This window comes from Bemisia tabaci, chromosome 1 (genome assembly GCF_918797505.1).
Source record: "Bemisia tabaci chromosome 1, PGI_BMITA_v3".
NCBI lineage: Eukaryota > Metazoa > Arthropoda > Insecta > Hemiptera > Aleyrodidae > Bemisia > Bemisia tabaci.
This window is the reverse complement of record NC_092793.1, coordinates 62,799,255-62,826,832: the sequence shown is the minus strand read 5'-3', so window position 1 is coordinate 62,826,832 and position 27,578 is coordinate 62,799,255. Positions and strand designations below refer to the sequence as shown.

General features: G+C 40.0%; 1 protein-coding gene across 1 annotated transcript in view; it reads right to left on the bottom strand.

The window, feature by feature from the left end:
* The window catches only part of Chsy (Chondroitin sulfate synthase), a 165,691-nt gene that overhangs the window by 114,768 nt on the left and 23,345 nt on the right, over window positions 1-27,578 (bottom strand). The window contains exon 2 of the mRNA XM_072305088.1: window positions 6,029-6,169. Coding sequence (XP_072161189.1) covers window positions 6,029-6,169 — 141 coding nt within the window. The remainder of the gene's footprint in view (window positions 1-6,028; window positions 6,170-27,578) is intronic.

The following is a 27,578-nucleotide window of genomic DNA, read 5'->3' as shown; positions in this document are numbered from 1 at the left end:
CGGAGGAAGATTATTTGAACCAATGACTTTCGTTGAGGGCGGAAGGGCCCGAGCGCTGTCCATGCAAGCCACGATCGACCGATTTTACGGCTCGTTTGTCAAGGCCGCCGCTCTTTTTCTATTACCCCGCTCTTTATTAGACCGCTCCGTGAGAGACTTCTTGGTATCGGGGAGATCTCTATAGGATCCTGGACTCCCGTAGAGGAGCCAATGTGCAGCAGTTACGTAAGCAGTAGGTACTGCAGCACTAGTGCTGCAACCTCGCAAGTAACTGATGTTATTAGTTGTAGGACTTCATAAAAAATCTGTACGTAGGATCACGTATGTATATCTGGCGAAAATCGGGTTTCGAATCTGGACCAGATTCTTATGAAGGATGGGACTTACTTTTTAAATCGACCAAACCAAAGGTTGCACGGTCTTAAATGATTCTATGTGATAAAAAAAACACTGTAACCAAAAGGTTTTGAACAAAAAAATTGTAACCCGGCGCTCAGGGCCTGAATATCGTTATTTTTCCGATTTTTTTGGAATAATAATCGTTTTTTATACATGCTAGGGGGCTGCGCCCCCTGGCCGCTCCGCGGTCCAACCCCCACCCCCCAGGCGCTTCGCGCCTCTAATAGGCAGATATCGTGAGATCGTTAAAAGATCATTAAGAGTTAGGGAAAACCCGGTTTTGGAGACGGCGGGAGGCATGTGAGCGTGCGCGGCGGGAGGGGCGCGAGGAGTGGAGGAGAAACCGAGCGTTACACTCTTAGCGTGACACCTTCAGCGTGGCACGGTGTGCTTATGATTTTATACTGTAGAGTAAGATATTTTAGTCAGTGGCAAGGATTTGACGCTATATGTTCAAAAATTGGTCCAAACCTAGCACATACCTTGAGATTAAGGGAACACTTTTGTTTTTCTCCTAGATTACTCTCACTTCGGTTAGTAACGCCCAAACATTCCGCTCGGCAGCTCTAAAAATCGAAAGGAGGAGTATCGTTTTGGGCCTTCCCCGGCTCCACCTGGATTCTGTTGAATGTTTCATACTTTCTTACAGCTCATACGTGGTATGAGCTTAGAGTCCACAAAGTTTCGGACCTTTGTCGTCGTTTCAGGGTGTCCAATAAACTTTTGTAAGCGAAAAAACGGTCGAAATTGAGCGGAAATTGAATTTTTGGATTTTTACTACCATTGAAGGCTGCTCAAAAAGTTCATCATACGTTCAAAAACTGTGAAAGGAGAAGAATCGTTTTTGGCCTTTCCCGGCTCCACCTGAATTCTGTTGAATGTTTCATATTTTCAATGTACTAGTCCTAGATAGACTCTATGCAAAATATTTTACCGAACGGAGCCCATGCAAAGGTGCAACAACGCCTCAATTCCAAAATCCTGGCATCGAAAAATATTTATTTTCGTTGACTTTTTCGACTGTTATCACTCTTCCAGCAGATGATTCGTACGTATTTTTTTGCGTACTCTCCGTTTCTAGCCTTTAGATTGGCCTCCGATAAATTTTAATGGGCCTTACGGTCCATTGTTGCCATTTTGGGCCCATTTTTAGGGTTTTCATCAATTTTACACACGAAGAACTTAATTTAAACTAAAAACCGTATACGTTTTTGAAAAGAACGCAAAAGTAATAAAAAGAGTTCGGTGAAACTTTTTTCAACGTTGCCAAATTTTCGAGATAAATCGTTCCAAAGAGCCAAAAATGGCCAAAATTTGATACATTGCCACGCTTAAGGTTCGAGAAAGTGAAGTACAGCCTTTATATTAACGTACGTAACAGCTCTCAACCATATATACAACATATCAAAAAAGTATAGTTGTACCTGGATTCCCACGATGTGAAAATTGACCGGGATGTCGGATTTTAGCGGCCTTTTTTTACTTGAAGGTAGCTCTTTCGAATGTTTTTCGACCTTAGTCACACTCCATTTCTGAGTAACATATGTATTTTTCTACGTACTTTTCATATCTAGCCATAAAAATGGCTTTCTGTGAATTTTAAAAGGCCTAACTGTCAATTGTTGTCAATTTTTACTAATTTTTAGGGATTTTACAAAGTTTACATGTGTAAAACTTAATTTTATCTAAAAACCGTGTACATTTTCGGAAAGAACTTAAAAAAAAATACATGCACGATGTTCTTTGCCACTTGCCCCTACGTTGCCAAATTTTCGTGAAAAATCGTCCTTAAGTGCCAAAAATGCCACAAATTGGATTAATCATCACGTCGAAGATTCTAGGATATGAATTCTGACTTTCCTAAGGATTATGGGACACTGTGCCCACGCAGTTTCTATTGTTTTGGTATTTGGCCTATAGCAGGCATCTTGTAAACCAAGGGCTATCTCGAGGTTACAGGAATATACCGGTGAGATGGAGTGAAGGATGAGGTGGAAGCATCTTGAGGGTCTGTTGCGTCACGTTCATCTGAGCCATTACGTGTTTGGTGAGACACATTGCAATTTTCCAAATTGGATACGTTATTTTGTAGTGAAAAAAAAAACTTAAAATACACATCCTAGAATCTTTGACGTGATGATTAATCCAATTTGTGGCATTTTTGGCACTTAAGGACGATTTTTCTCGAAAATTTGGCAACGTAGGGGCAAGTGGCAAAGAACATCGTGCATGTATTTTTTTTAAGTTCTTTCCGAAAATGTACACGGTTTTTAGATAAAATTAAGTTTTACACATGTAAACTTTGTAAAATCCCTAAAAATTAGTAAAAATTGACAACAATTGACAGTTAGGCCTTTTAAAATTCACAGAAAGCCATTTTTATGGCTAGATATGAAAAGTACGTAGAAAAATACATATGTTACTCAGAAATGGAGTGTGACTAAGGTCGAAAAACATTCGAAAGAGCTACCTTCAAGTAAAAAAAGGCCGCTAAAATCCGACATCCCGGTCAATTTTCACATCGTGGGAATCCAGGTACAACTATACTTTTTTGATATGTTGTATATATGGTTGAGAGCTGTTACGTACGTTAATATAAAGGCTGTACTTCACTTTCTCGAACCTTAAGCGTGGCAATGTATCAAATTTTGGCCATTTTTGGCTCTTTGGAACGATTTATCTCGAAAATTTGGCAACGTTGAAAAAAGTTTCACCGAACTCTTTTATTACTTTTGCGTTCTTTTCAAAAACGTATACGGTTTTTAGTTTAAATTAAGTTCTTCGTGTGTAAAATTGATGAAAACCCTAAAAATGGGCCCAAAATGGCAACAATGGACCGTAAGGCCCATTAAAATTTATCGGAGGCCAATCTAAAGGCTAGAAACGGAGAGTACGCAAAAAAATACGTACGAATCATCTGCTGGAAGAGTGATAACAGTCGAAAAAGTCAACGAAAATAAATATTTTTCGATGCCAGGATTTTGGAATTGAGGCGTTGTTGCACCTTTGCATGGGCTCCGTTCGGTAAAATATTTTGCATAGAGTCTATCTAGGACTAGTACATTGAAAATATGAAACATTCAACAGAATTCAGGTGGAGCTGGGAAAGGCCCAAAACGATTCTTCTCCTTTCACAGTTTTTGAACGTATGATGAACTTTTTGAGCAGCCTTCAATGGTAGTAAAAATCCAAAAATTCAATTTCCGCTCAATTTCGACCGTTTTTTCGTTTACAAAAGTTTATTATGGACACCCTGTAACGACGACAAAGGTCCGAAACTTTGTGGACTGTAAGCTCATACCGTCTTTATGGAATAAAAAATTTTACTTGGTTCCTCCGTCTTACATTCTTCAAAATCAGCGAACATTGTAACGCAATGTCTAAAGGTAGTAGCACGGAATATATTGGAATTTGGAGTGTAGCCGAGTGCTAGAAATAATGTAAAATTTGTTTAAAAAATTTGTATTTCATTAACAAATTTAGACCGAAGCTTTTCGAAGCAAACGCTTCATCGTCAGGGTCTCAAAGGCCATAATTTAAATTTCAAACATGGTAACAGATTTCATTGATGGTAACAATTGATATCAAGCTATTAGATCAAATCACTCTTAAGTAATAATCAAAACATTGTCAATGTATGCTTAGTACCTGTTTCTCATCAGAGATGGCAGCACATTTTATTCACAGGGGATTAGTTGCCAGATCTACCTCTTTTTGTACATTTATTAATTCTTCCTCTCTTTTTCCGCCTTAATTATTTCATATTTTCTAGGACGCTTAGCATTTTTCTGTCCCTGTTTTTGTGTAGAATTTTAATTTCTTTCATCTGATGATTTTCTGCTTTGATGTGCTTAAATACGTTCGAGGATGGAAGTGTCATGTGTTCATTAACTCTGCAGTTGATTGAGCGCTAAATCCGATATATATATATTTTCTTGCATGAATTACAATCTAAACGGTAAACGCCAGTTACATTCTTACTATTACTTACCAATGTTGCCTTCACCTTCTTTGATTTTGTCGGTGACCTTCCTCATATTGTCTAGTATGCTGTTATTAGTCTTAAAAGCTGTTCTGTACTCAGTTTCTTTTAAACAGTTGCTAATTTTTGAGCTAACAGGGCCAAAATAATCAATATTTACATATTTGTCATTATATGCTTGGATTTTTTAGCCCCATTGCTTTTTGCATCGGAGCACTGTTTTTTATATCTCCTTAAAATTTTGTTGACAATATATTTAGGGAATCCATTAATTTTAGCAATGCTCTGGATAATTCCGATTTCCTCTTGTCTGTGTTTGTGGCTAAGTGGAATGGAAAACACTCTATGTGCCATTGCATGAATTGCAGCGTGTTTATGGCTGTTAGGGTTATTTGAATGGAAGGGAATTATACTATTAGTGGTTGTAGGCTTACAGAATATTTTGAATTGGATGAGGTTATCCTTGTCGACAATTACAGTAAGATCTAAAAAATTAATTTGACGGACGGACGGACGGGCGGACGGGCGGACGGACGGACGGACGGACGGATGAATGGATTTAGACCGAAGCTTTTCGAAGCAAACGCTTCATCGTCAGGGTCACTAATCCTGAGGTTTACTGGAGGCTTGCAGGTTACTGATCCTGAGTAAATTTGATAAAACTCTGTAGATTGGTATTAAACTCTGTAGACATAATAACCCTGATAAAATAGACAGTAGTATCTTTGTCTTCGTAAAATACCCAGCAACTGTGTCCCTTAAAAAAGTAGCATTTCACCGTACGGGAAAATATTACATTGACGCCATTTCAGTTCGCTTTCAATTTCAAGGTAGGCAACCCGAGTTTCCAAGTGGTTGAATAGCGGTATCGTCAAGTGGTACGCTCACTCTGTACACTCACAGAGATAAGATCTTTTAACGAAATGGGAGATGTGAGAGTTGGTGTTACTTACCCTTAAATTTAGTAATCTCGACTACAGTAAAAGCTCGTTAAGACGAAATACGGTTAAGACGAAAACCCGCTTAAGACGAAATTTTTTTCGGTCCCTTGACACTTCCATAAGAGTCAATGTAAAAAAAAATACAGATAAGACGAAATTTCTAAATTTTGACCCGTAACCAAAGCCGGTTAAGACGAAGAAAAATTTCCGTTTTTTCCCTTAAATTGGGTAAAAACGACAAAAAAGAGCCAATTCTTAGGGAAAATAGACTTAGTTTTACGTACCTTGAGAGAAGAAGAGTAGGTTGAGAGTAGATCGTGGGTATCCTCTGTTTTGCTGGATGACTGAGATGCAATCGGCAGTTGACGATAAACCGATTTGCGTATTTTAAAAAAAATTCAAAATTTGGATTTCGTATTGTATTAAATTTAAAAATATAAAACTGATAGATGATAATCTTTCAAAAAGTCATTCACTTAAAAACTCTTCACCTGGCCTTTGATCTTGTTTATCTAAAAGATGATTTCAGGATGACTGAGAACAGCGCGGATACCAGCGCAACTTTCAAGAGCAGTTGCCTCGTATGCCGAAAAATTTCGTTTTAAGCGGAAAACGGTTAAGACGAAAAGCCGCTTATGACAAAATTTTTGTGAAAAGAAGACGAGTCGAGAGAAGTTGGAAGCGAAAAAGAGAAGTGTAAGGGTACCTTCATATAATTGTGAACTCTGTACATGTGGTTATGCTGTTTGACTGGATGCAGGGTGATGGCGCGGTGCACCTCTTTCCGTTTCAAGTTCCCCGTGAACGCTTCTTTCCCGCTCGAGTTGTGATATAGAATCGTTTGCATCTGAAATATCAACAAACAAATTAAGTAGCCACTTTCCTCGTGCTAGAGTATTTATTCAATCGTTTGCATCTGAAATATCAACAAACAAATTAAATAACCACTTTCCTCGTGCTAGGGTATTTATTCAATCGTTTGCATCTGAAATATCAACACACAAATCCTTGCCTCTCGGCATGCGGGATTGTTTCCGATACACGGGTACCCGGCCGTCCGATGCAAACAAAAATGTTAGGAATTAGTAATTCCTAATTACCGATGATTCCGGTAATTCCGAATCACCTATCCACACCGTCATTTTGGATCGAACATTTGTCGAAAAAGTGACCGAAGCTCAGCGCACACCGGGCTCGGAACTCGTCGAGCAGAACATGGCGCCTGCTCTTCCATTTTCATTATGACTCTATACAGGGTGTCCCAAAAGTCCGTACCCCCCCTCGTAACTTTTGAACGGTTAGAGATAGAAGAATGAAACTTTGGGAATGTTTCTATATCAAAGGGGACGATCTTCTAGGGGGGTCAAAATTTTTGTCCCCCCCTTAGGGGGGCGCGGGGGCCCCCAACTTTTTTTTTTCAAATGGTAACCCCTATCTTGTGATACATCATTAGAAAGAGCATAAAAAACTAAGACTTTTGGCGCAAACCGCAAATCAATATCTTAATTTTTGACCGAGTTATGATAGGTCAAAGATCAAATTTGACCTTTTTTCAAAAAATCATATCTCCGGTTCCAATTATCGTAAAGAAAAAAACAAAACGGGAAACTTTACCAAATTGTAAGCACTTTTAAGTAAAAATCACAGAAATTACTTTAAACTAATTTTATGGGGGGTTTCCGACCCCCAAATACGTCATTTTAAAGGTCACACGATATTCTCGCGAAATGAGCCAATTTCCCCTTACTTTTCCTCAACATTATCATAGTAAGTTCAAAATTAGTTCAACATTGCGTTTTCAAGTCCCCAAATTCCGAACAAAGTTTTAAAAAAATGAAATTTCAATGGTTGAATTGAATCACCTTAAATTTCGTTTTTTGAACTTTGCCCGAAATTTGGGGACTTGAAAACGCAATGTTGAACTAATTTTGAACTTACTATGATAATGTTGAGGAAAAGTAAGGGGAAATTGGCTCATTTCGCGAGAATATCGTGTGACCTTTAAAATGACGTATTTGGGGGTCGGAAACCCCCCATAAAATTAGTTTAAAGTAATTTCTGTGATTTTTACTTAAAAGTGCTTACAATTTGGTAAAGTTTCCCGTTTTGTTTTTTTCTTTACGATAATTGGAACCGGAGATATGATTTTTTGAAAAAAGGTCAAATTTGACCTTTGACCTATCATAACTCGGTCAAAAATTAAGATATTGATTTGCGGTTTGCGCCAAAAGTCTTAGTTTTTCATGCTCTTTCTAATGATGTATCACAAGATAGGGGTTACCATTTGAAAAAAAAAAGTTGGGGGCCCTCGCGCCCCCCTGAGGGGGGGACAAAAATTTTGACCCCCCTAGAAGATCGTCTCCTTTAATATAGAAACATTCCCAAAGTTTCATTCTTCTATCTCTAACCGTTCAAAAGTTACGAGGGGGGGTACGGACTTTTGGGACACCCTGTATATGTACTCTACGCTTCATTTCCACGTGAACCCTGTTAAGCGCGCCATGCACGTGGTCCGCTTTATTGCTGTTACCGAGAAATCCATTTGAAATTCCCGCCATTTTTCATTGGCGGGAATTTCAAATTTTGCGGTAAATTGAACTGAGCGGGAAATCAAGGATCTTGGTCTGTTAGTAGAGTCTAGGGTAAGGTAATAAGTGAATCGAAATTGTGCTCCTTTACTACAGACTATGCAAAAATAACGAAACGCTCCATTTCATTCATTCCGTTTCGTTTCAGTCTTGGCCTGAAGTTGGAAATAAATGGCGGTTTTCTTATTTGATTTTTATTGGTCCAATCGTTTCCGGCCAGAGGAAGATTGGACAAATGAGAGTCGGGTATGAAAATGTTTTCATTTTTTTTGGTCGCTCTTTTGTCGAAGCGGGCCTAAGAGAGGGCGAAGCACCCCCTGGGGGTTGGGCCGCGTAGCGGCCAGGGGGCATAGCCTCCTATGTCTTTGATCAAAAGTTGCAGAATTCCAGCAGCCATCACTTCTGTCATTGATCACCGATGTGCCGCGATTCCAGTGTGGATAGAGGTTAGGAGCCGGTGGTAAAAAACCGAAATACATGGCTTCTTATGGGAACTGTCGGGTTCTCCGTTGTTTATTTAGTAATGAGTTCGTGAAAATTAGGAAAAGTTACAGGAGGTACAGGAATTTAAGTGAAGTTTCTTCGAATGGTATTTTGTATATAAATTAGTATTTCTATCGAGTGTGCGGGATTTTTTCCGAAAAATCGTTGCTCATTACCTATGTGTTCACCCAACAGTTGATCCCTCGTTCTTGTTCCTTTTGGATAAAAAGTGTTGCTTTATCAATTATTATTTTGTTCGCCTGACCTTAACTGAGTAATATCAACGTAAGCATTTAAATACCTAGTGAATGTCTTATCGTCTTTGTAGTAGCCCGTATATCGGTAGGTCAATCGATACAGTTTCCATCGAAATGTGCCTCAAGTTCTCACTGAGCTCCCGCTCCGACCTAATTTTTGCTCAGCAACGCATGATCACTGTCCATTATGCACTGATGTGGAAACAACAGATGAGTGAGTAGAATTTTATGAAATAGAGAGGAGGATTCAATCGATTGTGATCTTCCAGACATCATTATCTTTTTATCTTGTCTTAGGATACAGTGAACATGCGCACTTTGAAGCACCCATCATTTTGGAGCCCTTTTCAGATCGGTGAAAAATTCTCCCACATGCTGAAGGACATCTGCATGCTTTTCTTGAATTCAGATTGTGTGCCATTAATCTTGTATTAATGTGAGCTGTAAAGCAATCTGTCTCTAGGAACTCCTGTTGTTAGTCTCGTTAAACTCTCCTGAGATGGATGATGCATTTTTCGTGGACACCTTAGACGCCTTCAGGTAACTTAAACAATTAAACATCCCTGCTGAACAGTTTCCTTTCCTCGAAGGAGTGCACCTGAAAGGCTTCCAGCGCAGAAGACAACGCGATTGCTCAGTTTTCTTCTCAAAACTAAAGTGCTTCATCTTGTTAAAATTTAATATGATGGTGTGCTTGATTTTAAAAAAATGTACTATCAAATGATTTCCTCTTTGGAGCTGAAATGTGTGAAAATAAATACCCATTAATTTTTCATTCAATCATCATCATAAATCAACAACGTTTCTCCTTAAAGGCTCTGTTGAACGTTTCCAACTTGTGGCAATGGCCCATCCCAGGAAGAAAGGGGAAAAGTTTCATATTTCCGTTCAAAGCAAAACATTTTATTTACCTCTGCATTCAGTGTCCATAAACACTATGTTGGGAGGGCTTCATTGTGCATTCAAAAATAATTTCATCTTACCATAAATAGCATACTTAGTGGTGAATTATACGACTGTAAGCGAATTATTGTCATAGTTTCGGCCAACCGTAATCGTGAGTGCATTGAATACTTAATAGAGTGTAGACTCAAATTTTTATCACACCTATCACTGCACTATCTTTCTTTTTCTGAGAGAAAAATGTAAAAAAAAGAAATTGAAAATTTGGGAAAAAAGGCGCTAAATTTTGACTTTAAAAGATAACATAATTTGATTTTTACCTTAAAATACTCAAGACAGTCTCTACATTACCTTCATTTAGACAAAATTCACCTCCAAAAGTCGCACCAGCAAGACACTCCGGCATAATTTTTCCATGGACTTAACGTTGTGAGTAAAGGTATTACAAATCTAAAATATACCATTGATCTTTGCCTCTACCAAATATTTTTAGCAGAATAATGTTTCATTTTGACATGAAGGTGATTCGATGGAGGCCATATTTTGTGTCAAAACGGCATGCGATATATCGCATCAACTGGTTCCATTTTTTCAGATACTCGTCATTTTTCTCGAATTTTGAGATCGAAATTCTGTTGTCAGGAGACTACAGCACTCACTTACCAATTATTACAAAGAAATTCAACGTAAGAAAGGCGTGGTTTTTTTAGAGGAAAAATATTGCATTCGAGTGCAGTTTCGATATCAGTATCGAATGCGATATTTTTCCTCTAAAAAAACCACGCCTTTATTACGTTGAATTTCTTGGTAAAAATTGGCAAGTGAGTGCTTTAGTCTCCCGACAACAGAATTGCGATCTCAAAATTCGAGAAAAATGATTGGTAGCTGAAAAAGTAGAGCCAATCGATGCGATACATCGCACGTCGTTCTGACACAAAATATGGCGTCCATCTTATCACCTTATATCCGGAACTATGCCCCTGTAAATATCTTCGCTGCACTTCCGGGGGAGCAGTGATGGATTCTCAAGTTTGCGGGAGCCTGCGAGCCTGCGGTTTTTTCGAAATTCCCGCGCCAATACCCACTACTCCCATCCCATCCGAAGAGTCATCGGTCGATTACCGGTGTGTTTGTGGCAACTTTTGGACACCTCTTTCATTCCCAAGACGCTTTAATCCCAGAATTTCACTGTCAAAAAACAGGAAACTAGAGTGGCATAGGTGTGACCTAAATCATGGTGGCTTTCGTAGGCATTTTCTACTTTCTGAGACTGCTTTATTCCGTCAACTTAATTATACAGGAACGTTCCGCAATTAAAAGTACTGACTCTAATAAAACTTTTTTTCAGACTGCGCTTTTATTCCTGGGATTATCACGGATGATGTTGAATAGTAACGTTACGTTTGATTATTTGAATCCAGTTCAATACAATCGATACCGACTGTGACGTGGTACTGATAGCGTCTATTCACACCGGCAGAGAGCTGCACAGGAATCCAACAATTTAAAAAGCAATACTTAATGTAAAAGACAAAGTTCGCTTACAAGTGGGCGAGCTTTGTCAAAAGGTGGCTGCATTCAAGAGGAGGGTTATTCATACAGGGTGTCCCAAAAGTCCCTTCCACCCCCTCTAAAATTTTACTTAATTAATAGTTCGAAACGAAACTTTAGGGATGTTCATTGATCAATGTTAGCTACTTTTGAGACCCCCCAAAATTTTCGCCCCCCCCCCCCCCCGTGTGGAAGGGCTACGGACCCCAACTTTTTTTTTAATAACAACCCCCCCCCCCTTTGTCACAAATCAATCAAAAGAGGATAAAAAAAGAAAATTTTTGGCGCAAACCGCAAGTCAAAATCTTCATTTTTGACAAAATGGCGGCCGGTCAAAGTTCAAAATCATGGAAATTTGACATCTCCGCTTTTTGACCGATTGGGACGAAAACTGGTATCCGACGGTTTTTTGGGACGAAGAAAACGATTCTGGCATTAGTTTTCCGGACATCCTGTCCTTCTCAAAATGGCGGCGGTCAAAATGGCGACCTGGAGCGGTAAGGGAGTATTTAGGCTGTCTACCGGTGGATTTGCATGAAACTTTGTATTGGGGGGGTATTTCGACATGAGAAAAACGAATCGTTCATTGGGTTTTTGAAATTCTAAATAACTTCAAAATGGCGCCAGAAAAGAGGCGGAAACTTGGAATTACAGACGTTTACGGTTGGATTTTGGGGGGTCCCAAAAGTGGCTAACATTGATCGATGAACATCCCCAAAGTTTCGTTTCAAACTATTTATTAGGTAAAATTTTAGAGGGAGTGGAAGGGACTTTTGGGACACCCTGTATAGGCGAAAAATGTACCCAGCCCGGAATGTGCGAAACTTTGTGGGCTGATAGTACTAGTTGAGAGAGGCTTATCCCTAGCTCCGTTTTTGCATGAGCCCCAGGGAAACAGCGTTTCCATTTTTTAAAGTCGTAACCTTCAAACATCCATAATTTTCGCAAAAATGCAGTTACAGAGCTCGTACTTAAACCAAAAACGCAGAAAATTACGCTCTATCGACTTAAGCAAAATAAATCTTAATTTGACTCCACTATTGCCACGTTTTGGCCATTTTTTAATTTTCGTAATTATTTAAAATCATGTTACTGCCTAAAAAAGTGTTTGCGGTTGGTGGGGATTAAATAAAAACCTGTCGAAATTATTGTTCGTTCGATTCCGCATCCATCAATATGTTATACTTTTCTGAGAAACTCAAGGAAAACGAGTTATAGCGATTTGAAAATTCGGCAACACGCCGTCGCCCGATATTGACGCTCGTTTAGGTACGTTTCGCGACTCCGTGTTAAAGCAAAACGCCTAGACCAAACAAAATTCGAGAAGTCAGTTCATGTTTTGCGCTTTGTTGAAACTTTCACATGATTTTTAGGAATTCGAGTAGCGGCGGTGTTGCCGGTTTTCAACCACCGCTGCGATCACAATTTAAAGTAGTACTCATTTAATCACGTCCAGCCACATTTGTTAACCTAAACCAGAGACAAGAGACCCTCCACTAGTATTTTGGTCATGGTGGAAGCTTTTACTTTCGGGACTTCAGCATTCTACTGTTGACTTACCTACATGGTTGATGTTCAACAACGTGTTGGCAGTTTCGTTTTGCAAACAAGCCGAAAATGGCCGACGTTTGGGAAAGTTGTTTGGCTCATGACGTCATCCGAAGCTCATCATCGACCATGTAGGTAAGTCAACAGCCGAAACTAGCGTGATGACTGTTGCTCCCTAATAATTGTCCATAAGGAATTGTTGAAACCCCGAAAGTAAAAGCTTCCACCTGTCGCTAGGAGGCCAGTGGAGGGTCTCTTGTCTCTGACCTAAACTGACCATTTGCGACTTGGTGTTCACAACATTGCCTGATTTCCAACGGAATTCACGTAAAGGCGGGATTGCCAGTTTTCATGGAAACCGCCACCGCAATCTAGAGTCCCTTTATACCCAGAGTTAAGACAACTCACTTTTGGTTGGGCTGGAAGTGGCCTAAAAAAAATCCAATTCTGATTGGTTCTCGCTCATGGAGCCCGGAACGAGTGCACCAAGATGGCGGTACCTCGAATGTGAACAAGAATAATGAAAATATTACCTAATTGTGGTTTATCAAGAGTAAGTTGTTATTTCCATCGGTCCAAAATGAAAATAGATTCAGAATTTATTCACAAACCAATCTCATTCTCTTTTTAATTGGTCAATTTGTTGATGTTGTTGTTTTTGTGTGACAGACATCGCAGGATTCCTGATCCTTATCCCTCAATATCGTTCGTTAGGGTGCACTCGTTTCGGCCTCCATGGCCAGCCAAGGCCGGCTGCCAGTCAGCTGATAATCGAGTTGTCTTAACTCTGGGTATAAAGGGACTCTACCGCAATCACAAGAAAAAATGTATCACTTATTTTATCACGTTCAGCCTTATTCTGTAGTTGGAATTGTCTATGTATCGAATCGATGGTTTATTCTATCTCTCTGCAACGGCAGTGGTGCCTGACAGTGACGAGATATCGATACTGTATAGAGATCAAGATCAATGGATCTAGGTCCCTCGCCAAAACTACTCATCGGACCGCTTGAGTGATTCGGTAGCTTTAAATTTCGATATCTCGTTATTGTCGGGCACCACTGCCGTTGCAGAGAGATAGAAAAAACCATCGATTCTGACTATTGTGACATTGTGTTCACAACATTGCCTAATTTCCGTCGGAATTCGCGTAAAGGCGGGGTTGCCAGTTTTCATGGAAACCGCCACCGCAATCACAAGAAAAAATGTATCACTTATTTCATCACGTTCAGCCTTATTCTGTAGTTGGAATTGTCTATGTATCGAATTGATGGTTTCTTCTATCTCTCTGCAACGGCAGTTGTGCCCGACAATAACGAGATATCGAAATTCAAAGCTACCGAATCACTCAAGCGGTCTGATGAGTAGTTTTGGCGAGGGACCTAGATCCATTGATCTTGATCTCTATACAATATCGATATCTCGTTACTGTCAGGCACCACTTTCGCATGATCGCCACTCGCATCAAAGTCAATCCGATCATAGGAAAAACTGATACTAACGCGATGTAAACAACGAGGGCTTGATTGAGGGGTTAGGAGAGGGGAAGGGGACAGGGAGCCCTACAGAGAGGTTCTCGGGGTCGGGGCGGAATTACATACACACAAAGATGTAAGAATTCACAACATATTACAAGTTAAAAAGAGATCCTCTGTACATGCGAGGAGTTCATCCTATGATTATTCTAGGAATTTCTAAAATGCCGTTTTCTCGGATATTCGTAGGATATTCTAAGGACAACCTAAAAAAAGTCAGGATATTCGGAGGATAATTAAAGTCGTAGGACATTGGTAGGATATTCATGGGATTTCTACTGCTAGCTGGGTTGTCATTTTCATTAAGATGCAGATAGTTTCTCCTTTTTTTCTAATTCAAACTGCACTATACTTACAGGATAATTTTCTCAGATAATCGTAGGATATTCGGAGGATAATCAGTGGTAGGATGTTTGTAGGATATTCGTAGAATATTCATAGGTTAGTTATCTCACTTGTCTCATAAGGATATTCGGTAGGATAGTCTACTTTTGCCATTGAATATCCTACTGCTAGCTGGGAGTGCCCCTGGACCGGACCCCCGGCTCCTCGCTTCGCGATAAACTTGCGACTTGCTCCGCGAGCCACTTCTCATGGCTATTAACTTTCAAAATAAGGGTAATAATGAGAAGACAGCATCTTCGCCACTTTGGCCACGGACGCCATCTTAGATTTTGGAATTTCAAAAATCTGACCGACAATTCGACTTTCCCGTCGAAAAATGCACTCAGCTGTCGAATTTCACCAAAATCGATCGAACAGGAGCCGACACAGCATTTTAGGCCGTGGCCGCCATCTTAGGTTTTGGAATTTTGAAAATCGGACCGAAAATTCGATTTTCCCGTCGAAAAGTACCCCGACACACCAATTTGCACAAAAATCGGTCGAAAAACACCCGCGTCTATGATGATGTGACATCACGCGACACGATTGAACCTGTTCAGCACGGCGCGCGTAAACAACCTCGTATCCTCAGTGCATTACTATAGGGAGAAACAAGTTTTCTTTTTTTTGGGCTTCGGCGGCATTTTTTTTCTAAAGTTGATTTTTAGACATATTCCGGCGATTCTTAGCTTCATTGTTGCCAAGTTTAAAGGAAATCGCTGCGGCAGTTTTTTTTTTGCAAAGTTTTGATGAAATCTCGCTACGGTAGCTTGATAGATTTAATTCATGAAAATCAGGATAGACGGAAAAGTGTATTGCCCTGTCGTGGAGGAAATAGAATCGCGGTCTATTTCTACGAAACCTTCACAAAAATCATGAGAAAATAAAATCAGCGTTTTAACGTGAAAAGTACCTAGGTATCAAGAATATATATAACTAGGGGGCTATGCCCCCTGGCCGCTACGCGGCCCAACCCCCAGGGGACGCTTCGACAAAAGAACGACCAAGAAGAACTGAGACGAAACGGAACGGAGCGTTTCGTCGCTTTTGGATACAGTCTGTGGCAAAGTAGCATACCTTCAATTTTCTTACCTTACCCTGCTAAAATCAGACCAAGATTCAACATTTCCCGCTTACTTCAATTTTCCGCTAAATTTGAAATTCCCGTCATTTTTCATCAGCTGGTATTTCAAATTTCGCCCCCTATTTAAGATTTCTGGTCTCCTCTATTATAAATAAAAAACCTGGGTCCTACTTTCAAATTCTGATTAGAGCAGGCTCATCTAGGGCCTATCACCTATCGATTACCGCAAAAATAATGGCAATCGGCGCAGTAGAATGCTCAAACGAACTATGACAAAAAAAAATAAAGGAGGAGTGTCGTTTTGGGCCTTCTCCGGCACCACCTGCATTTTGCTGAATGTTTCATATTTTCAAAGTACTAGGCCTAGGTAGACTTTATGTCAAATATTTTACCGGACGGAGCCCATGCAAAGGTGCAACAACTCCTCAAACCCAGATCCTCGGCATCGAAAAATAGTTAATTTCGTCGACTTTTTCGACTGTTATCACTCTTCAGCAGACGATTCCTATGTATTTTTTTGCGTACTTTCCGTTTCTGGCCTTTTTACAGTCCTGATACTGGCCTGATAACAGTCGAAAAAGTCGACGAAAATAACTATTTTTCGATGCCGAGGATCTGGGTTTGAGGAGTTGTTGCACCTTTGCATGGGCTCCGTTCGGTAAAATATTTGGCATAAAGTCTACCTAGGACTAGTACTTTGAAAATATGAAACATTCGGCAAAATCCAGGTGGGGCCGGAAAAGGCCCAAAACAACACTCCTCCTTTACATTGTTTAAATGGGAAAATTCGCAACTTTACCATGTAATGTAATGTAAAAAAAAAAACCTGGGTCATATTTTGAAAATCTGAACAAAACGAGCTCATCTAAAGCCAATCGCCCGTCTATAGCCGCAAAAATCATGAAAGCGGCCCGGTAGAACGCTGAAAGTAAGCGTTACCAGAAACGCAAATTTAGGAGATCTCGGAGCTTATATACATATACAGGGTGTCCCAAAAGTCCGTACCCCCCCTCGTAACTTTTGAACGGTTAGAGATAGAAAAACGAAACTTTGGGAATGTTTCTATCTTAAAGGAGTCCATCTTCTAGGGGGGTCAAAATTTTTGTCCCCCCCTCAGGGGGGGCGCGGGGGCCCCCAACTTTTTTTTTTCAAATGGTAACCCCTATCTTGTGATACATCATTAGAAAGAGCATAAAAAACTAAGAATTTTGGCGCAAACCGCAAATCAATATCTTAATTTTTGACCGAGTTATGATAGGTCAAAGGTCAAATTTGACCTATTTTCAAAAAATCATATCTCCGGTTCAAATTATCGTAAAGAAAAAAATAAAACGGGAAAATTTACCAAATTGTAAGCACTTTCAAGTAAAAATCACAGAAATTACTTCAAACTAATTTTAAGGGGGTTTCGGATCCCCAAATACGTCATTTTAAAGGTCATACGATACTCTCGCGAAATGAGCCAATTTCTCCTTACTTTTCCTCAACATTATCTTGGTAAGTTCAAAGTTAGTTCAAAATTGCGTTTTCAAGTCCCCAAATTTCGAACAAAGTTTTAAAAAAAATGAAATTTAAATGGTTGAATTGAATTACCTTAAATTTCGTTCTTTGAACTTTGCTCGAAATTTGGGGACTTGAAAACGCAATTTTGAACTAATTTTGAACTTACTAAGATAATGTTGAGGAAAAGTAAGGAAAAATTGGCTCATTTCGCGAGAGTATCGTATGACCTTTAAAATGACGTATTTGGGGATCCGAAACCCCCCTTAAAATTAGTTTGAAGTAATTTCTGTGATTTTTACTTGAAAGTGCTTACAATTTGGTAAATTTTCCCGTTTTATTTTTTTCTTTACGATAATTTGAACCGGAGATATGATTTTTTGAAAATAGGTCAAATTTGACCTTTGACCTATCATAACTCGGTCAAAAATTAAGATATTGATTTGCGGTTTGCGCCAAAATTCTTAGTTTTTTATGCTCTTTCTAATGATGTATCACAAGATAGGGGTTACCATTTGAAAAAAAAAGTTGGGGGCCCCCGCGCCCCCCCTGAGGGGGAGACAAAAATTTTGACCCCCCTAGAAGATGGACTCCTTTAAGATAGAAACATTCCCAAAGTTTCGTTTTTCTATCTCTAACCGTTCAAAAGTTACGAGGGGGGGTACGGACTTTTGGGACACCCTGTATGATTGTAGCTACGTGTAACTTGGCATCGGTATGATCTGAATGCTGACATATTATACTTATTTGATTTCTGCTGTTATCTGCAAGAAAAATACAGTCGCAACGTGAAGCCGGTTGATTCGCACCACCGGTGTTTAAAAAACTGGATGATGCGGGTAGATCAATGACCGGCACTCATATACTGTTCTCAAATTTAAAGTTTCCGGTGAGCATATGAGACGAACAGAGGGTAATGTTACCAGATGACGATAATTAGTGTATTTTCCAAAAAAAATACACTATTGCATTCTCCCATGATGTCGGACCCAGACCCGGGACCTTGTGAAGAGCACCGATCACGGGTCTTAGATCACGAAAATATATGCCATTCAAATTCATGTATATATATATATGCATGTATATATGTAGTTAGTTAGTTTGTATAATTTTAAGACATTCAGCGTCTCAGGCTATTAACGTCTTTACAGATATAATTTTGGAAATGGGAGTATAAACAGAAAATTTAGATTTTTAAATTAAGAGAGGTGAAGAGTTTTAGAATTTTGGTGGTAATATATATGTATGTATGTATGTATTTCCGCCGTTTTAAGATTTTTCGATTTTTGAGTAGTTATATCATTCTTCTATCATTCTTAGTTATATCGTTCAAAGATATTTTGACCAATTTGTTTTCATTTAGTAGAGACTCATTAGAACTACTATTCTGCGAAAAAAAAATTGAAATTTCAGGCAATAGATTTTGAGGAGTGGGGCTCGAAAGTGGGGGGAGGTCAAACCTTGTCCACTCGATAACTCGAGAGAAAATGAATATTTTGAGCTGAAATTTTAATGGGTGGTAGTTCTCCCCTAGGACTGGTTTGGTACTGAATTTGAGCTAAATCGGCCGAGCCGTTTAAAAATGGCGAGCTTTGAAAGTTTTAGGCGAGGGGTGCGCGGCATGAGGGGAGCCGGCCGGAGCAGGGCCGCAGAAAGGGTCGGGGGAGAAAGTTTGTGGACAAAATTTTCGTCCCACAGTGGGTCAGGGGGAGGAAGTTTTTGGATAAAATTTTCGTCGCATAGTGGGTCAGGGGGAAGAAATTTTTGAACAAGCTTTTCGTCGCACAGTGGATTAGGGGGAGGAAGTTTTTGGACAACATTTTTGTCGCACAGTGGGTCAGGGGGAAGAAGTTTTTGAACAAGCTTTTCGTCGCTCGGTGGTTCAGGGGATGGAAGATTTTGGACAAACTGCGCGTCGCACAGTGGGTCAGGAGAAGAAAGTTTTTGGACGAACTGTTCGTCGCACAGCGGCCCAAGGAAAGGAAAAATCTGGAAAAAAACTATCCATTACACAATGGCTTACAGACGTACGATTTTATGACTACAAAAATCCCACTTCGGAAATACACACCGCGGTGGATGCGCGGGACACTTAATAAGAAAAAAAACTAGATGCGCAGACGACCCTGAAAAGACGCGCGCGAAGCGCGCGTCCTGGGGGGTTTGGGGGGGCGAAGCGCCGACGCCCCCACAAAAACCGGCGCGGAGCGCCGGTTTTTTGTATTACTTTTTCCAGGAGTCTTATGCAAGTACAAAATTAAAACAAATCCCGATGGCAATTACTTTTTGATTAATTTATCTCGTTGCCTTAGAAGTACCTACTTGAAAATGAAACTGGTGACAATTCTATTCCCATTATCGAGAAATCACCCATAAACTCCAATTTGTGCGCATTTAAATTACGGTCACTTGAGTCTGTTTGAATTTCTCCAAAATATATCGAGCTTCACTTACACATGTTTATATAGGGTGTTCCAAAAGTCCATAAAAAAGTTTAAAAAGTTGAAAAAGTCTCTATTAAAATTTCCCCCATTAAGCTATTGAGACGAAACTTGGGGTATGTTTCTTGGTCAAAGAAAATTACTTTTTGGCATATTTAAAATTTTGAGAGGGGGAGGGGGGGCGTTCCCAACTTTTTTTTCGAAAGGTCACGCCCCCTTCTGGTCAATCGTTAAGAAGAGGATAAAAAAAGAAATTATTTCGCGCAATCTGCAACTTGTAATCTTGCTTTTACTATGGCGGCTAAAACCAGCGGAGAATCGGCCTTTTAGGTACTTGCTGATCAACGTATCTGAATCTTTGATTTATCGGAGCTTTTCTGAGATGAAAAAAACGAATTTGGGGAGATTTCTGCAAAGAAAACTATTTTTTTCAAAATGGCGGCAAAGTGGCCCTCGTGACGTTTGCCGATAGATTAACATCAAATGTGGTGTCCAGGGCCATTTGAGGACGGAAAAAGTAAAACGGGTCCTATTTTTAAATTTACCGAAGCCTTGTCAAATTGGCGGAAAAAACGGCGAGAAATTGACATTTCAGGTTTCACCCCATGAATTAATCTGAAACTCAGTTGAATGAAATAAATTCGCTACGTCAATACTGTAGCAATTAGAGGATTTTTGCAATGTCTCATGGCAACATCTAACTACGCTTTCAGTGCTTGTTCTTTTCTGGGACCCAAATTGGTGGGTGTATAGTATTTTGTTCATGTTAATATATCTATTCAGTTAACCGATCTTAATTTGCTCATACACTTTTGATATCGGTGCCACCATAGCCAAGGGCCTGCAGTTGTTCATATCTTCGAGGTCTTTAGCCTTGAACAGGGGAACTACACTCACCATTTTAGACACAATTTTCACAACTTTGGTACCAAAAGAACACCACAACTATCATAAGATACTGTTTTAACTTCGGAACAGATGAAAATCACTCGGACGAAGTTTCTGTGTGTGTAAACAACTGGCCGCTAGCTAAAGAGAAGGACTTTTACGAGACCGGGGAATAAATCGCTGCACCGTTTTCAAAACCGCAAGGATCGGACGAGTGATCATGTTGAATAGTGAGGTGAAAAGTCTTCGATCAGTTTCATAACTTTTGTACAAAAATAATGAATTGCTTTTACTTCTTCACGGACTTACACTTACATTTCCTCTTAAACCCTACAGCGTGGTAAAAGTGGGCACGTTTGGACATGAGGTGGGTGTGGAAAATCTGTCATTTCTTCCCACACCGTGCATCAAATAAAAACTATAGCTGCTTCTGAGGAAGCTGAAGATATGCTCGTTCTAAAGCTGGTCTCATTTCCTTTCTAACATCAATAGTTCTAGAAAAATTAAATGGGTTAACTTACTTAAAAATCCTTTCCCGTATTTAACTTAGGAGTGCAAATTATATGTGTTATAAACTGATATTCTTGTCAAATTAATAAATTCAATAACAAATACTCTTTCACCATATGATTGGTAAATAACCTATTGAGCTCCTCGAAAGTATCGATCTCTTGCGTTTGATCCTGTCTTGTAACGTCGCATTTCTGACGTACCTACCTAAGGGCTTATCTCGGTTTTTACGCGAGCCCTGTTGGCCATATATAACTCCATGCATTCCGTTGCTCATTCGTGGAAATGTAGGTACGTTCTTACGTCAGAGAAACGACGATAATACGAGGCTCGGCTGAATATTAACGCCTCCAAGCACATAACTTGAGAAAAACTGAAGATTTTGGCAATTAAAAATATTCCACAAGTAGAAGTAATTGCATTTCTGACGGTTTGCAAAATTGAACAATTTATAAAGTTACAGCGTCGCAAAACGCCCGACTTGTTCTCTCACGATGTTGATGAACAATTTCACGAACGAAGAGTTATAACTCTGCCTCTCTAAAATTGGACGAATTTGAAATAAATGGAGGATGAGGAATGGTCTCCAAGCGTTCAATATTGTCAGATGTTTGACGGCTGCAATGGGGTCGGGCATCATTATGCTGTAAAAAGAACTTCGTGCGCGCCAATCGTATTCTTCAAATCCTGGATTTTAAAAGTTATAATGTTTAGCAGTATTTGCGTAAACTGATATTTTTAGGTATTTCAATATCTGCTGCACCTGTGATATTTGACAGCTGATCTGTCACCCACGAGTCCTTCGACCATTGTGAAAGAACGTGTCGAAAGTTTGGCCACTCTGTAACGTTAAAAATTGTCCGATGTTGCAAACCGATTAATTGTTAGAAAAGTAATTAGGTACGTCTAATTTTGGAATATCATTAATTTTTGCCAAAATCTTTGATTGTTCTCAAGATGCGAGCTTGGAGGCGTTACTTTTCAGCTGGGCGTCGCACATCAGCTGCCATTTGAGGATTCAACCCAGGACCTGAGAGTGAAACACCAGTTCAAGCGGCAACATAGCGACCAGGTTCAAGGACACCACATGACCGATCAAAGATGCGATCTCCGATTCTTTTCTACCGTCGCGTCGCGCCGCGCCGTTCGTGGTCGCGAGACGCACGAGAACTCCACTTTTCCACCTCTGGCGATCATCAAATTTGCAAAAATAATGCGCACTAAATGTAATGAACACTCCTAAATCACTATACGTTTTCGGGATACCGTGTTAGTAGAAACCGTACGCTACCTGCTTCAATCACCTAGAATGACTTGTGTCTCACATTAAGGTCCACGAGCAGGAGCGGACAAGAGGGCCGTTAGGGGGACCTCTAAAGGGGGGGGGGGGGGGTAATGAGAGATTCCCGTTTGTAAAGAGAGGGGGTCCGGGGGCGACCCGCCGCAAAATTCTAAAGATGCTTCCCCTTCAAAAATGCAATTGAAGCATTTTTCGAGTCGATTTCTTGAAAATTTGAGCTCTAAAACAATCCGTTCTCGACCGGGTATATTCAGGAGAAGAGTGGTCAGTTAACCTTCATCACTTCCACATAGAGGCTGCCGCTGGATTGTTGATAATGTCCCACGAAGGGAATACATGACAAATAAAGCTTGGAATGAAAAATGAATTGAATTCATCTGCTGACCTAAATTTTGGACTCCAGCTTCTACGAGTATGAAAGGTCAGTGGCGGATCCAGAGTGAATCGGGGGGGGGGGGGGGGGGGGGTTATTTGCTGATGTCGAGTGGGGGTACGGGGTGTAACGAGGCAAATCCCCCTTCTCTGCGAAGCAGGTCCAGGACATCAGAGGCACATACGTCCTCTGGTATAAGATATGCCAACGTTACTTGAGGTGCCGGATAACTTCAGTGGGATGCCTGGATTCGGGCGCCATAGAAAAAATAATAATGAGTGAAATTGAAATTGAGAGAGAGAAAATTTTAACTGGGAAGGGACTTTAGCAGAGTTCCGTCTGATGCTGCTCAGCTCGCGCACCACTACTTCACTACTTGCGTCAAAGGTTGAAAGCGTGTTTTCCAACTTACAAGTATTTATTTAAATTGAGATTTATCAATAATTTCCACGTATACATATAATTCATTCTTAAAATTCTACGGATATTCTGATCGAAACTCGAGGGAAAATGGTTCGGAAAGTAAATTAAAATACATCTCTAAGACCAACCAAATCTAAGATCTACTACTTTTCTCAGTAAAACTCGCAGAGAGATGCAGCTCAACTCGCGCACCTCGCTCCGCGCTTTCCACCGAGGAAAGGCCGCTACTCTTGGATCACGTTTGCAGGGGTAATGCACCTCAACTCGGGCACCACGTCCCACGCAACCGAAACCCAAGAGGTCCAAAGCTGGAGCAAATTTTCGGTAAAGCCTTATCCACCGTACCGCCTATTTGCTCCAACCGCAGACATAACAAGCCAGAATCGCAAAGTAAGAAGAGAAATGCAGGCTCACCTCGCCGCACCTCGATCGACGTACTAGATAACTCGCTTTAACAGTCTGCTGGATCGGAACGTCCCCCCCGACCGATGGGTCTGGTCGGGAGGCCACCAATTTACAAATTTCAAAAAAAAGCAAGTTCTCGAGTTCCGTTCAATTTTGTGAGCATACAATATATCAAAAAAAAATATAAAATTTACATCGTAGGCTTTGCCTCGACTTCTTTTATCGAACTACACAGTTAAAATTAAAATACAATTTGTTTTTAAAATTTTAAATTAATGAAAAATATTTCAAAATTGACAGAATTGCCGCAGCGCTCCCTATTGGCGCGTCGCGGTGCTCGGATGGACGCCGAGCGTCAGCTGATTTCTTCCTTGGTTCGTCGGCGCAGGCGCGGCGATGCCAAGCGTGGTCGCTCGGGAGTTATTCCTAGTTTTTTTTTCGACAATCTATAAACTTAAAAACGGGGGAAAATTTCCCCGTTACAGATCTCCTCCCCTTCGGAAATCGGGAAAAGAGCTGGAAAATGGTTGAAAGCACATGAGGCAGCATCTTACTGCTGAATGAAAGCTTAAAAATGTACAATACATAACCATGGGTTTGACAACTAATTTTAGGGCAAACCTGAAACAATTCAAAAGGAATCCACCTGACTTTTCCAGGAAATAAAATAAAAATAATTAGGGTAAAAAAAATGCGGGCTAGAAAATTTTCCTAGGAGGGAAGTTTACAAAACGTTCTGTGAAACATAGAAGAGAGCAGTTCATTAGCATAAAAATCGAAGAAAATGGATTGTTACATAATTTAGAAACACAACAGCTGGTCGGAGTTTTAAATGATGACTTAAAGTATTTAATCCTTACTGAAATAGTTTATTCCAAATGGTTTTAGTCTTTCATGTGTCCGGCTTCATTTGTGAGAACGAATCTCTGTGAACCATGTAAACAACAAATCGTGGTGATTGGGGTTTCGCAAATACTTCACAGCAACCAAACATAGCTCAACTCGAAAACCTGTTTGCAGAGTCCTCAAATAAGGGAGATTGGACGAAACACCTTAGCCACTCAAATCCATGAACCTAGCAATCCATAAGGTGGCCAATTCCACACAAAAAAATCGGACTCCCAAACTACACAAAAATGAGTTGAGACACTGGAATTACAACTGGAATTTCCCATTGCTTAGTAACTTTGTCAGAATCCACCGAACCAAAGTACCACAATCAAACTTCTCAGATTTGTCAGGGTCATTGAAGATTCCACAAAGCGGTAGTTCCAAATAAACCTTCACCGAGGACAACATTCCAAGACTTTGTAGGTAAACCCTAAACCCTACTGAAATCCATCCAGAACTTACTATTCAGGATACTTATTTCTCAGACTAAAATCAAATATAAAGAACAGAATGGCACGGACTTAAAAGAAACTGATTCAAAAATATCTGTAAATGTCATTTCAAAATTTGCGAATTTAAAAATTTGAGGTTCATTTCTACGTTGGATCTACAATACATTTTACAACCAAGAATGGCCGCTGGCGGTTGGCATAACAATTTTCGCCAAACTCAATCGCACCAGTTCGACACACAAAAAAAAAATTGCTCTCCCAACAAACAAAATAAATGAAACCTACCAAATCGCACGATATCTCAATACTGCCGTAATACAAAAACATCCGAAAAAAAATCCTTCAAAACGTGGTGACATTTTCAAAGACACAAAGCATAGAGAGAAGAAAAGAGTTGACAACACTGGCAAAATATTTTAAAAAAAGCCTCCTGGAAAAATTTCTAGATCTTCTCATAAGAACCCTTAAACTTTAAAACGAACTCAATAAGTACAAGAGTTAAATTTGAAAACATATTTGCTAAGTCAAAATAATGCTCTAAAGCTATACATAGAAATTTCACTCAAGGAACATAAGTTAGAAAACTTTAAATTCCAAAAAAGACTTTTAATTTCAAAATAATTTCTTTCACGTGGACTGATTTTTTTTTTAAAATAAATAAAATAATAGACGTTTAAAACTGTAGAAGAAAAATCAACCTAAAATTCGTTAACAGCTATCATTGCGCTACTTCACACAGAAAAATCTTCAAACGTATTTGGAACATGTACACACAAGTTGCCTAATAAGGATGCCTGATAATAAAATGACTGTATGTAATCAATTTTCGGTCCAAGTACTAAAACAATACAAATCTAAAACCACAAAAGTTTAATAAAATGTGTGTTAACACTCTTTACGTTTGGTATCCATTTTGCAAGATAAAATAATCAACACTAGGAAAAGAACCGGTTGAAACGTGCAATCCACGAATTCTCAAAAAAAAATTCAATTAAATTTGGCAACAAATGTCTTTAAAAAATTTGAAATCTGCTGATTCAATTTTTCACAGCTTCAATACCTTAAAAATTGTTTGCGAGATAAAACATGTTCAAAAGTAATACATATAAGAAAAAAAAACATAATCGAATTTCGGTCGGAATTTTTAAATGCTCTCTCATCATTTATAAAAACTTAATACTTTGTGTGGAAAATAATCTCAAAACAAATTTTTGAAAAAGAAAAGTCCCAGTTCGCGGGCTGCCACTTTGTAACGAGGCAAATACCCCTTCTCTGCGAAGCAGGTCCAGGACATCAGAGGCACATACGTCCTCTGGTATAAGATATGCCAACGTTACTTGAGGTGCCGGATAACTTCAGTGGGATGCCTGGATTCGGGCGCCATAGAAAAAATAATAATGAGTGAAATTGAAATTGAGAGAGAGAAAATTTTAACTGGGAAGGGAATTTAGCAGAGTTCCGTCTGATGCTGCTCAGCTCGCGCACCACTACTTCACTACTTGCGTCAAAGGTTGAAAGCGTGTTTTCCAACTTACAAGTATTTATTTAAATTGAGATTTATCAATAATTTCCACGTATACATATAATTCATTCTTAAAATTCTACGGATATTCTGATCGAAACTCGAGGGAAAATGGTTCGGAAAGTAAATTAAAATACATCTCTAAGACCAACCAAATCTAAGATCTACTACTTTTCTCAGTAAAACTCGCAGAGAGATGCAGCTCAACTCGCGCACCTCGCTCCGCGCTTTCCACGAGGAAAGGCCGCTACTCTTGGATCACGTTTGCAGGGGTAATGCACCTCAACTCGGGCACCACGTCCCACGCAACCGAAACCCAAGAGGTCCAAAGCTGGAGCAAATTTTCGGTAAAGCCTTATCCACCGTACCGCCTATTTGCTCCAACCGCAGACATAACAAGCCAGAATCGCAAAGTAAGAAGAGAAATGCAGGCTCACCTCACCGCACCTCGATCGACGTACTAGATAACTCGCTTTAACAGTCTGCTGGATCGGAACGTCCCCCCCGACCGATGGGTCTGGTCGGGAGGCCACCAATTTACAAATTTCAAAAAAAAGCAAGTAGTGGAGTTGCTAATGTACAAAAAAGATGATTTGTCTGCAGTATTGTGAAAAGAGTGAGTTCTATACATCAATCTCTTCGTCTTGATACGTAGAATCAGATTTTCGATGGTGTCAAGTTCAAAAATCAATCCGGCGCCCCCATTCAAGATGGCGCCCAAAAGGGGCGCCGGGGGGGTTGAAAAATTATAAATTTTGCTACAGAGTCGACTGAGGTGTCGATTCCTATGTAATTTTAGTCGTAGAATCCGAATTTCACATTCAAAAAATCCTCCGACCTAAGGGGGGGGCCCCAATTCCAAGATGGCGGCCAAAATGGGCCCCTTGGCGGGAAAATGGCCGTAGATGGCTGTATATATTGTATGACATATCCGCAGATAGGTTTTCTGGGTCGAGAATAACGAATATGAAGTCAGAAATTGTGCTAGACCCTTCGGGGAGGCTCAGGGTGCCCCCCAAAATGGCCGCCGGGGGTCCAAAAATTTTAAATTCCTTAATACCCGAGTGGGATGTCTATTCATAGGTAATTTTGGTCGTAGAACTCGAATTTCACATTGAAACGGTCATCTAGTCTAAGGGAGGGCCCCAAAATCCAATATGGCGGCCAAAATTGACTTCATGGTGGGGAAATGACCATAGGTAGCTTCATACGCCGTAT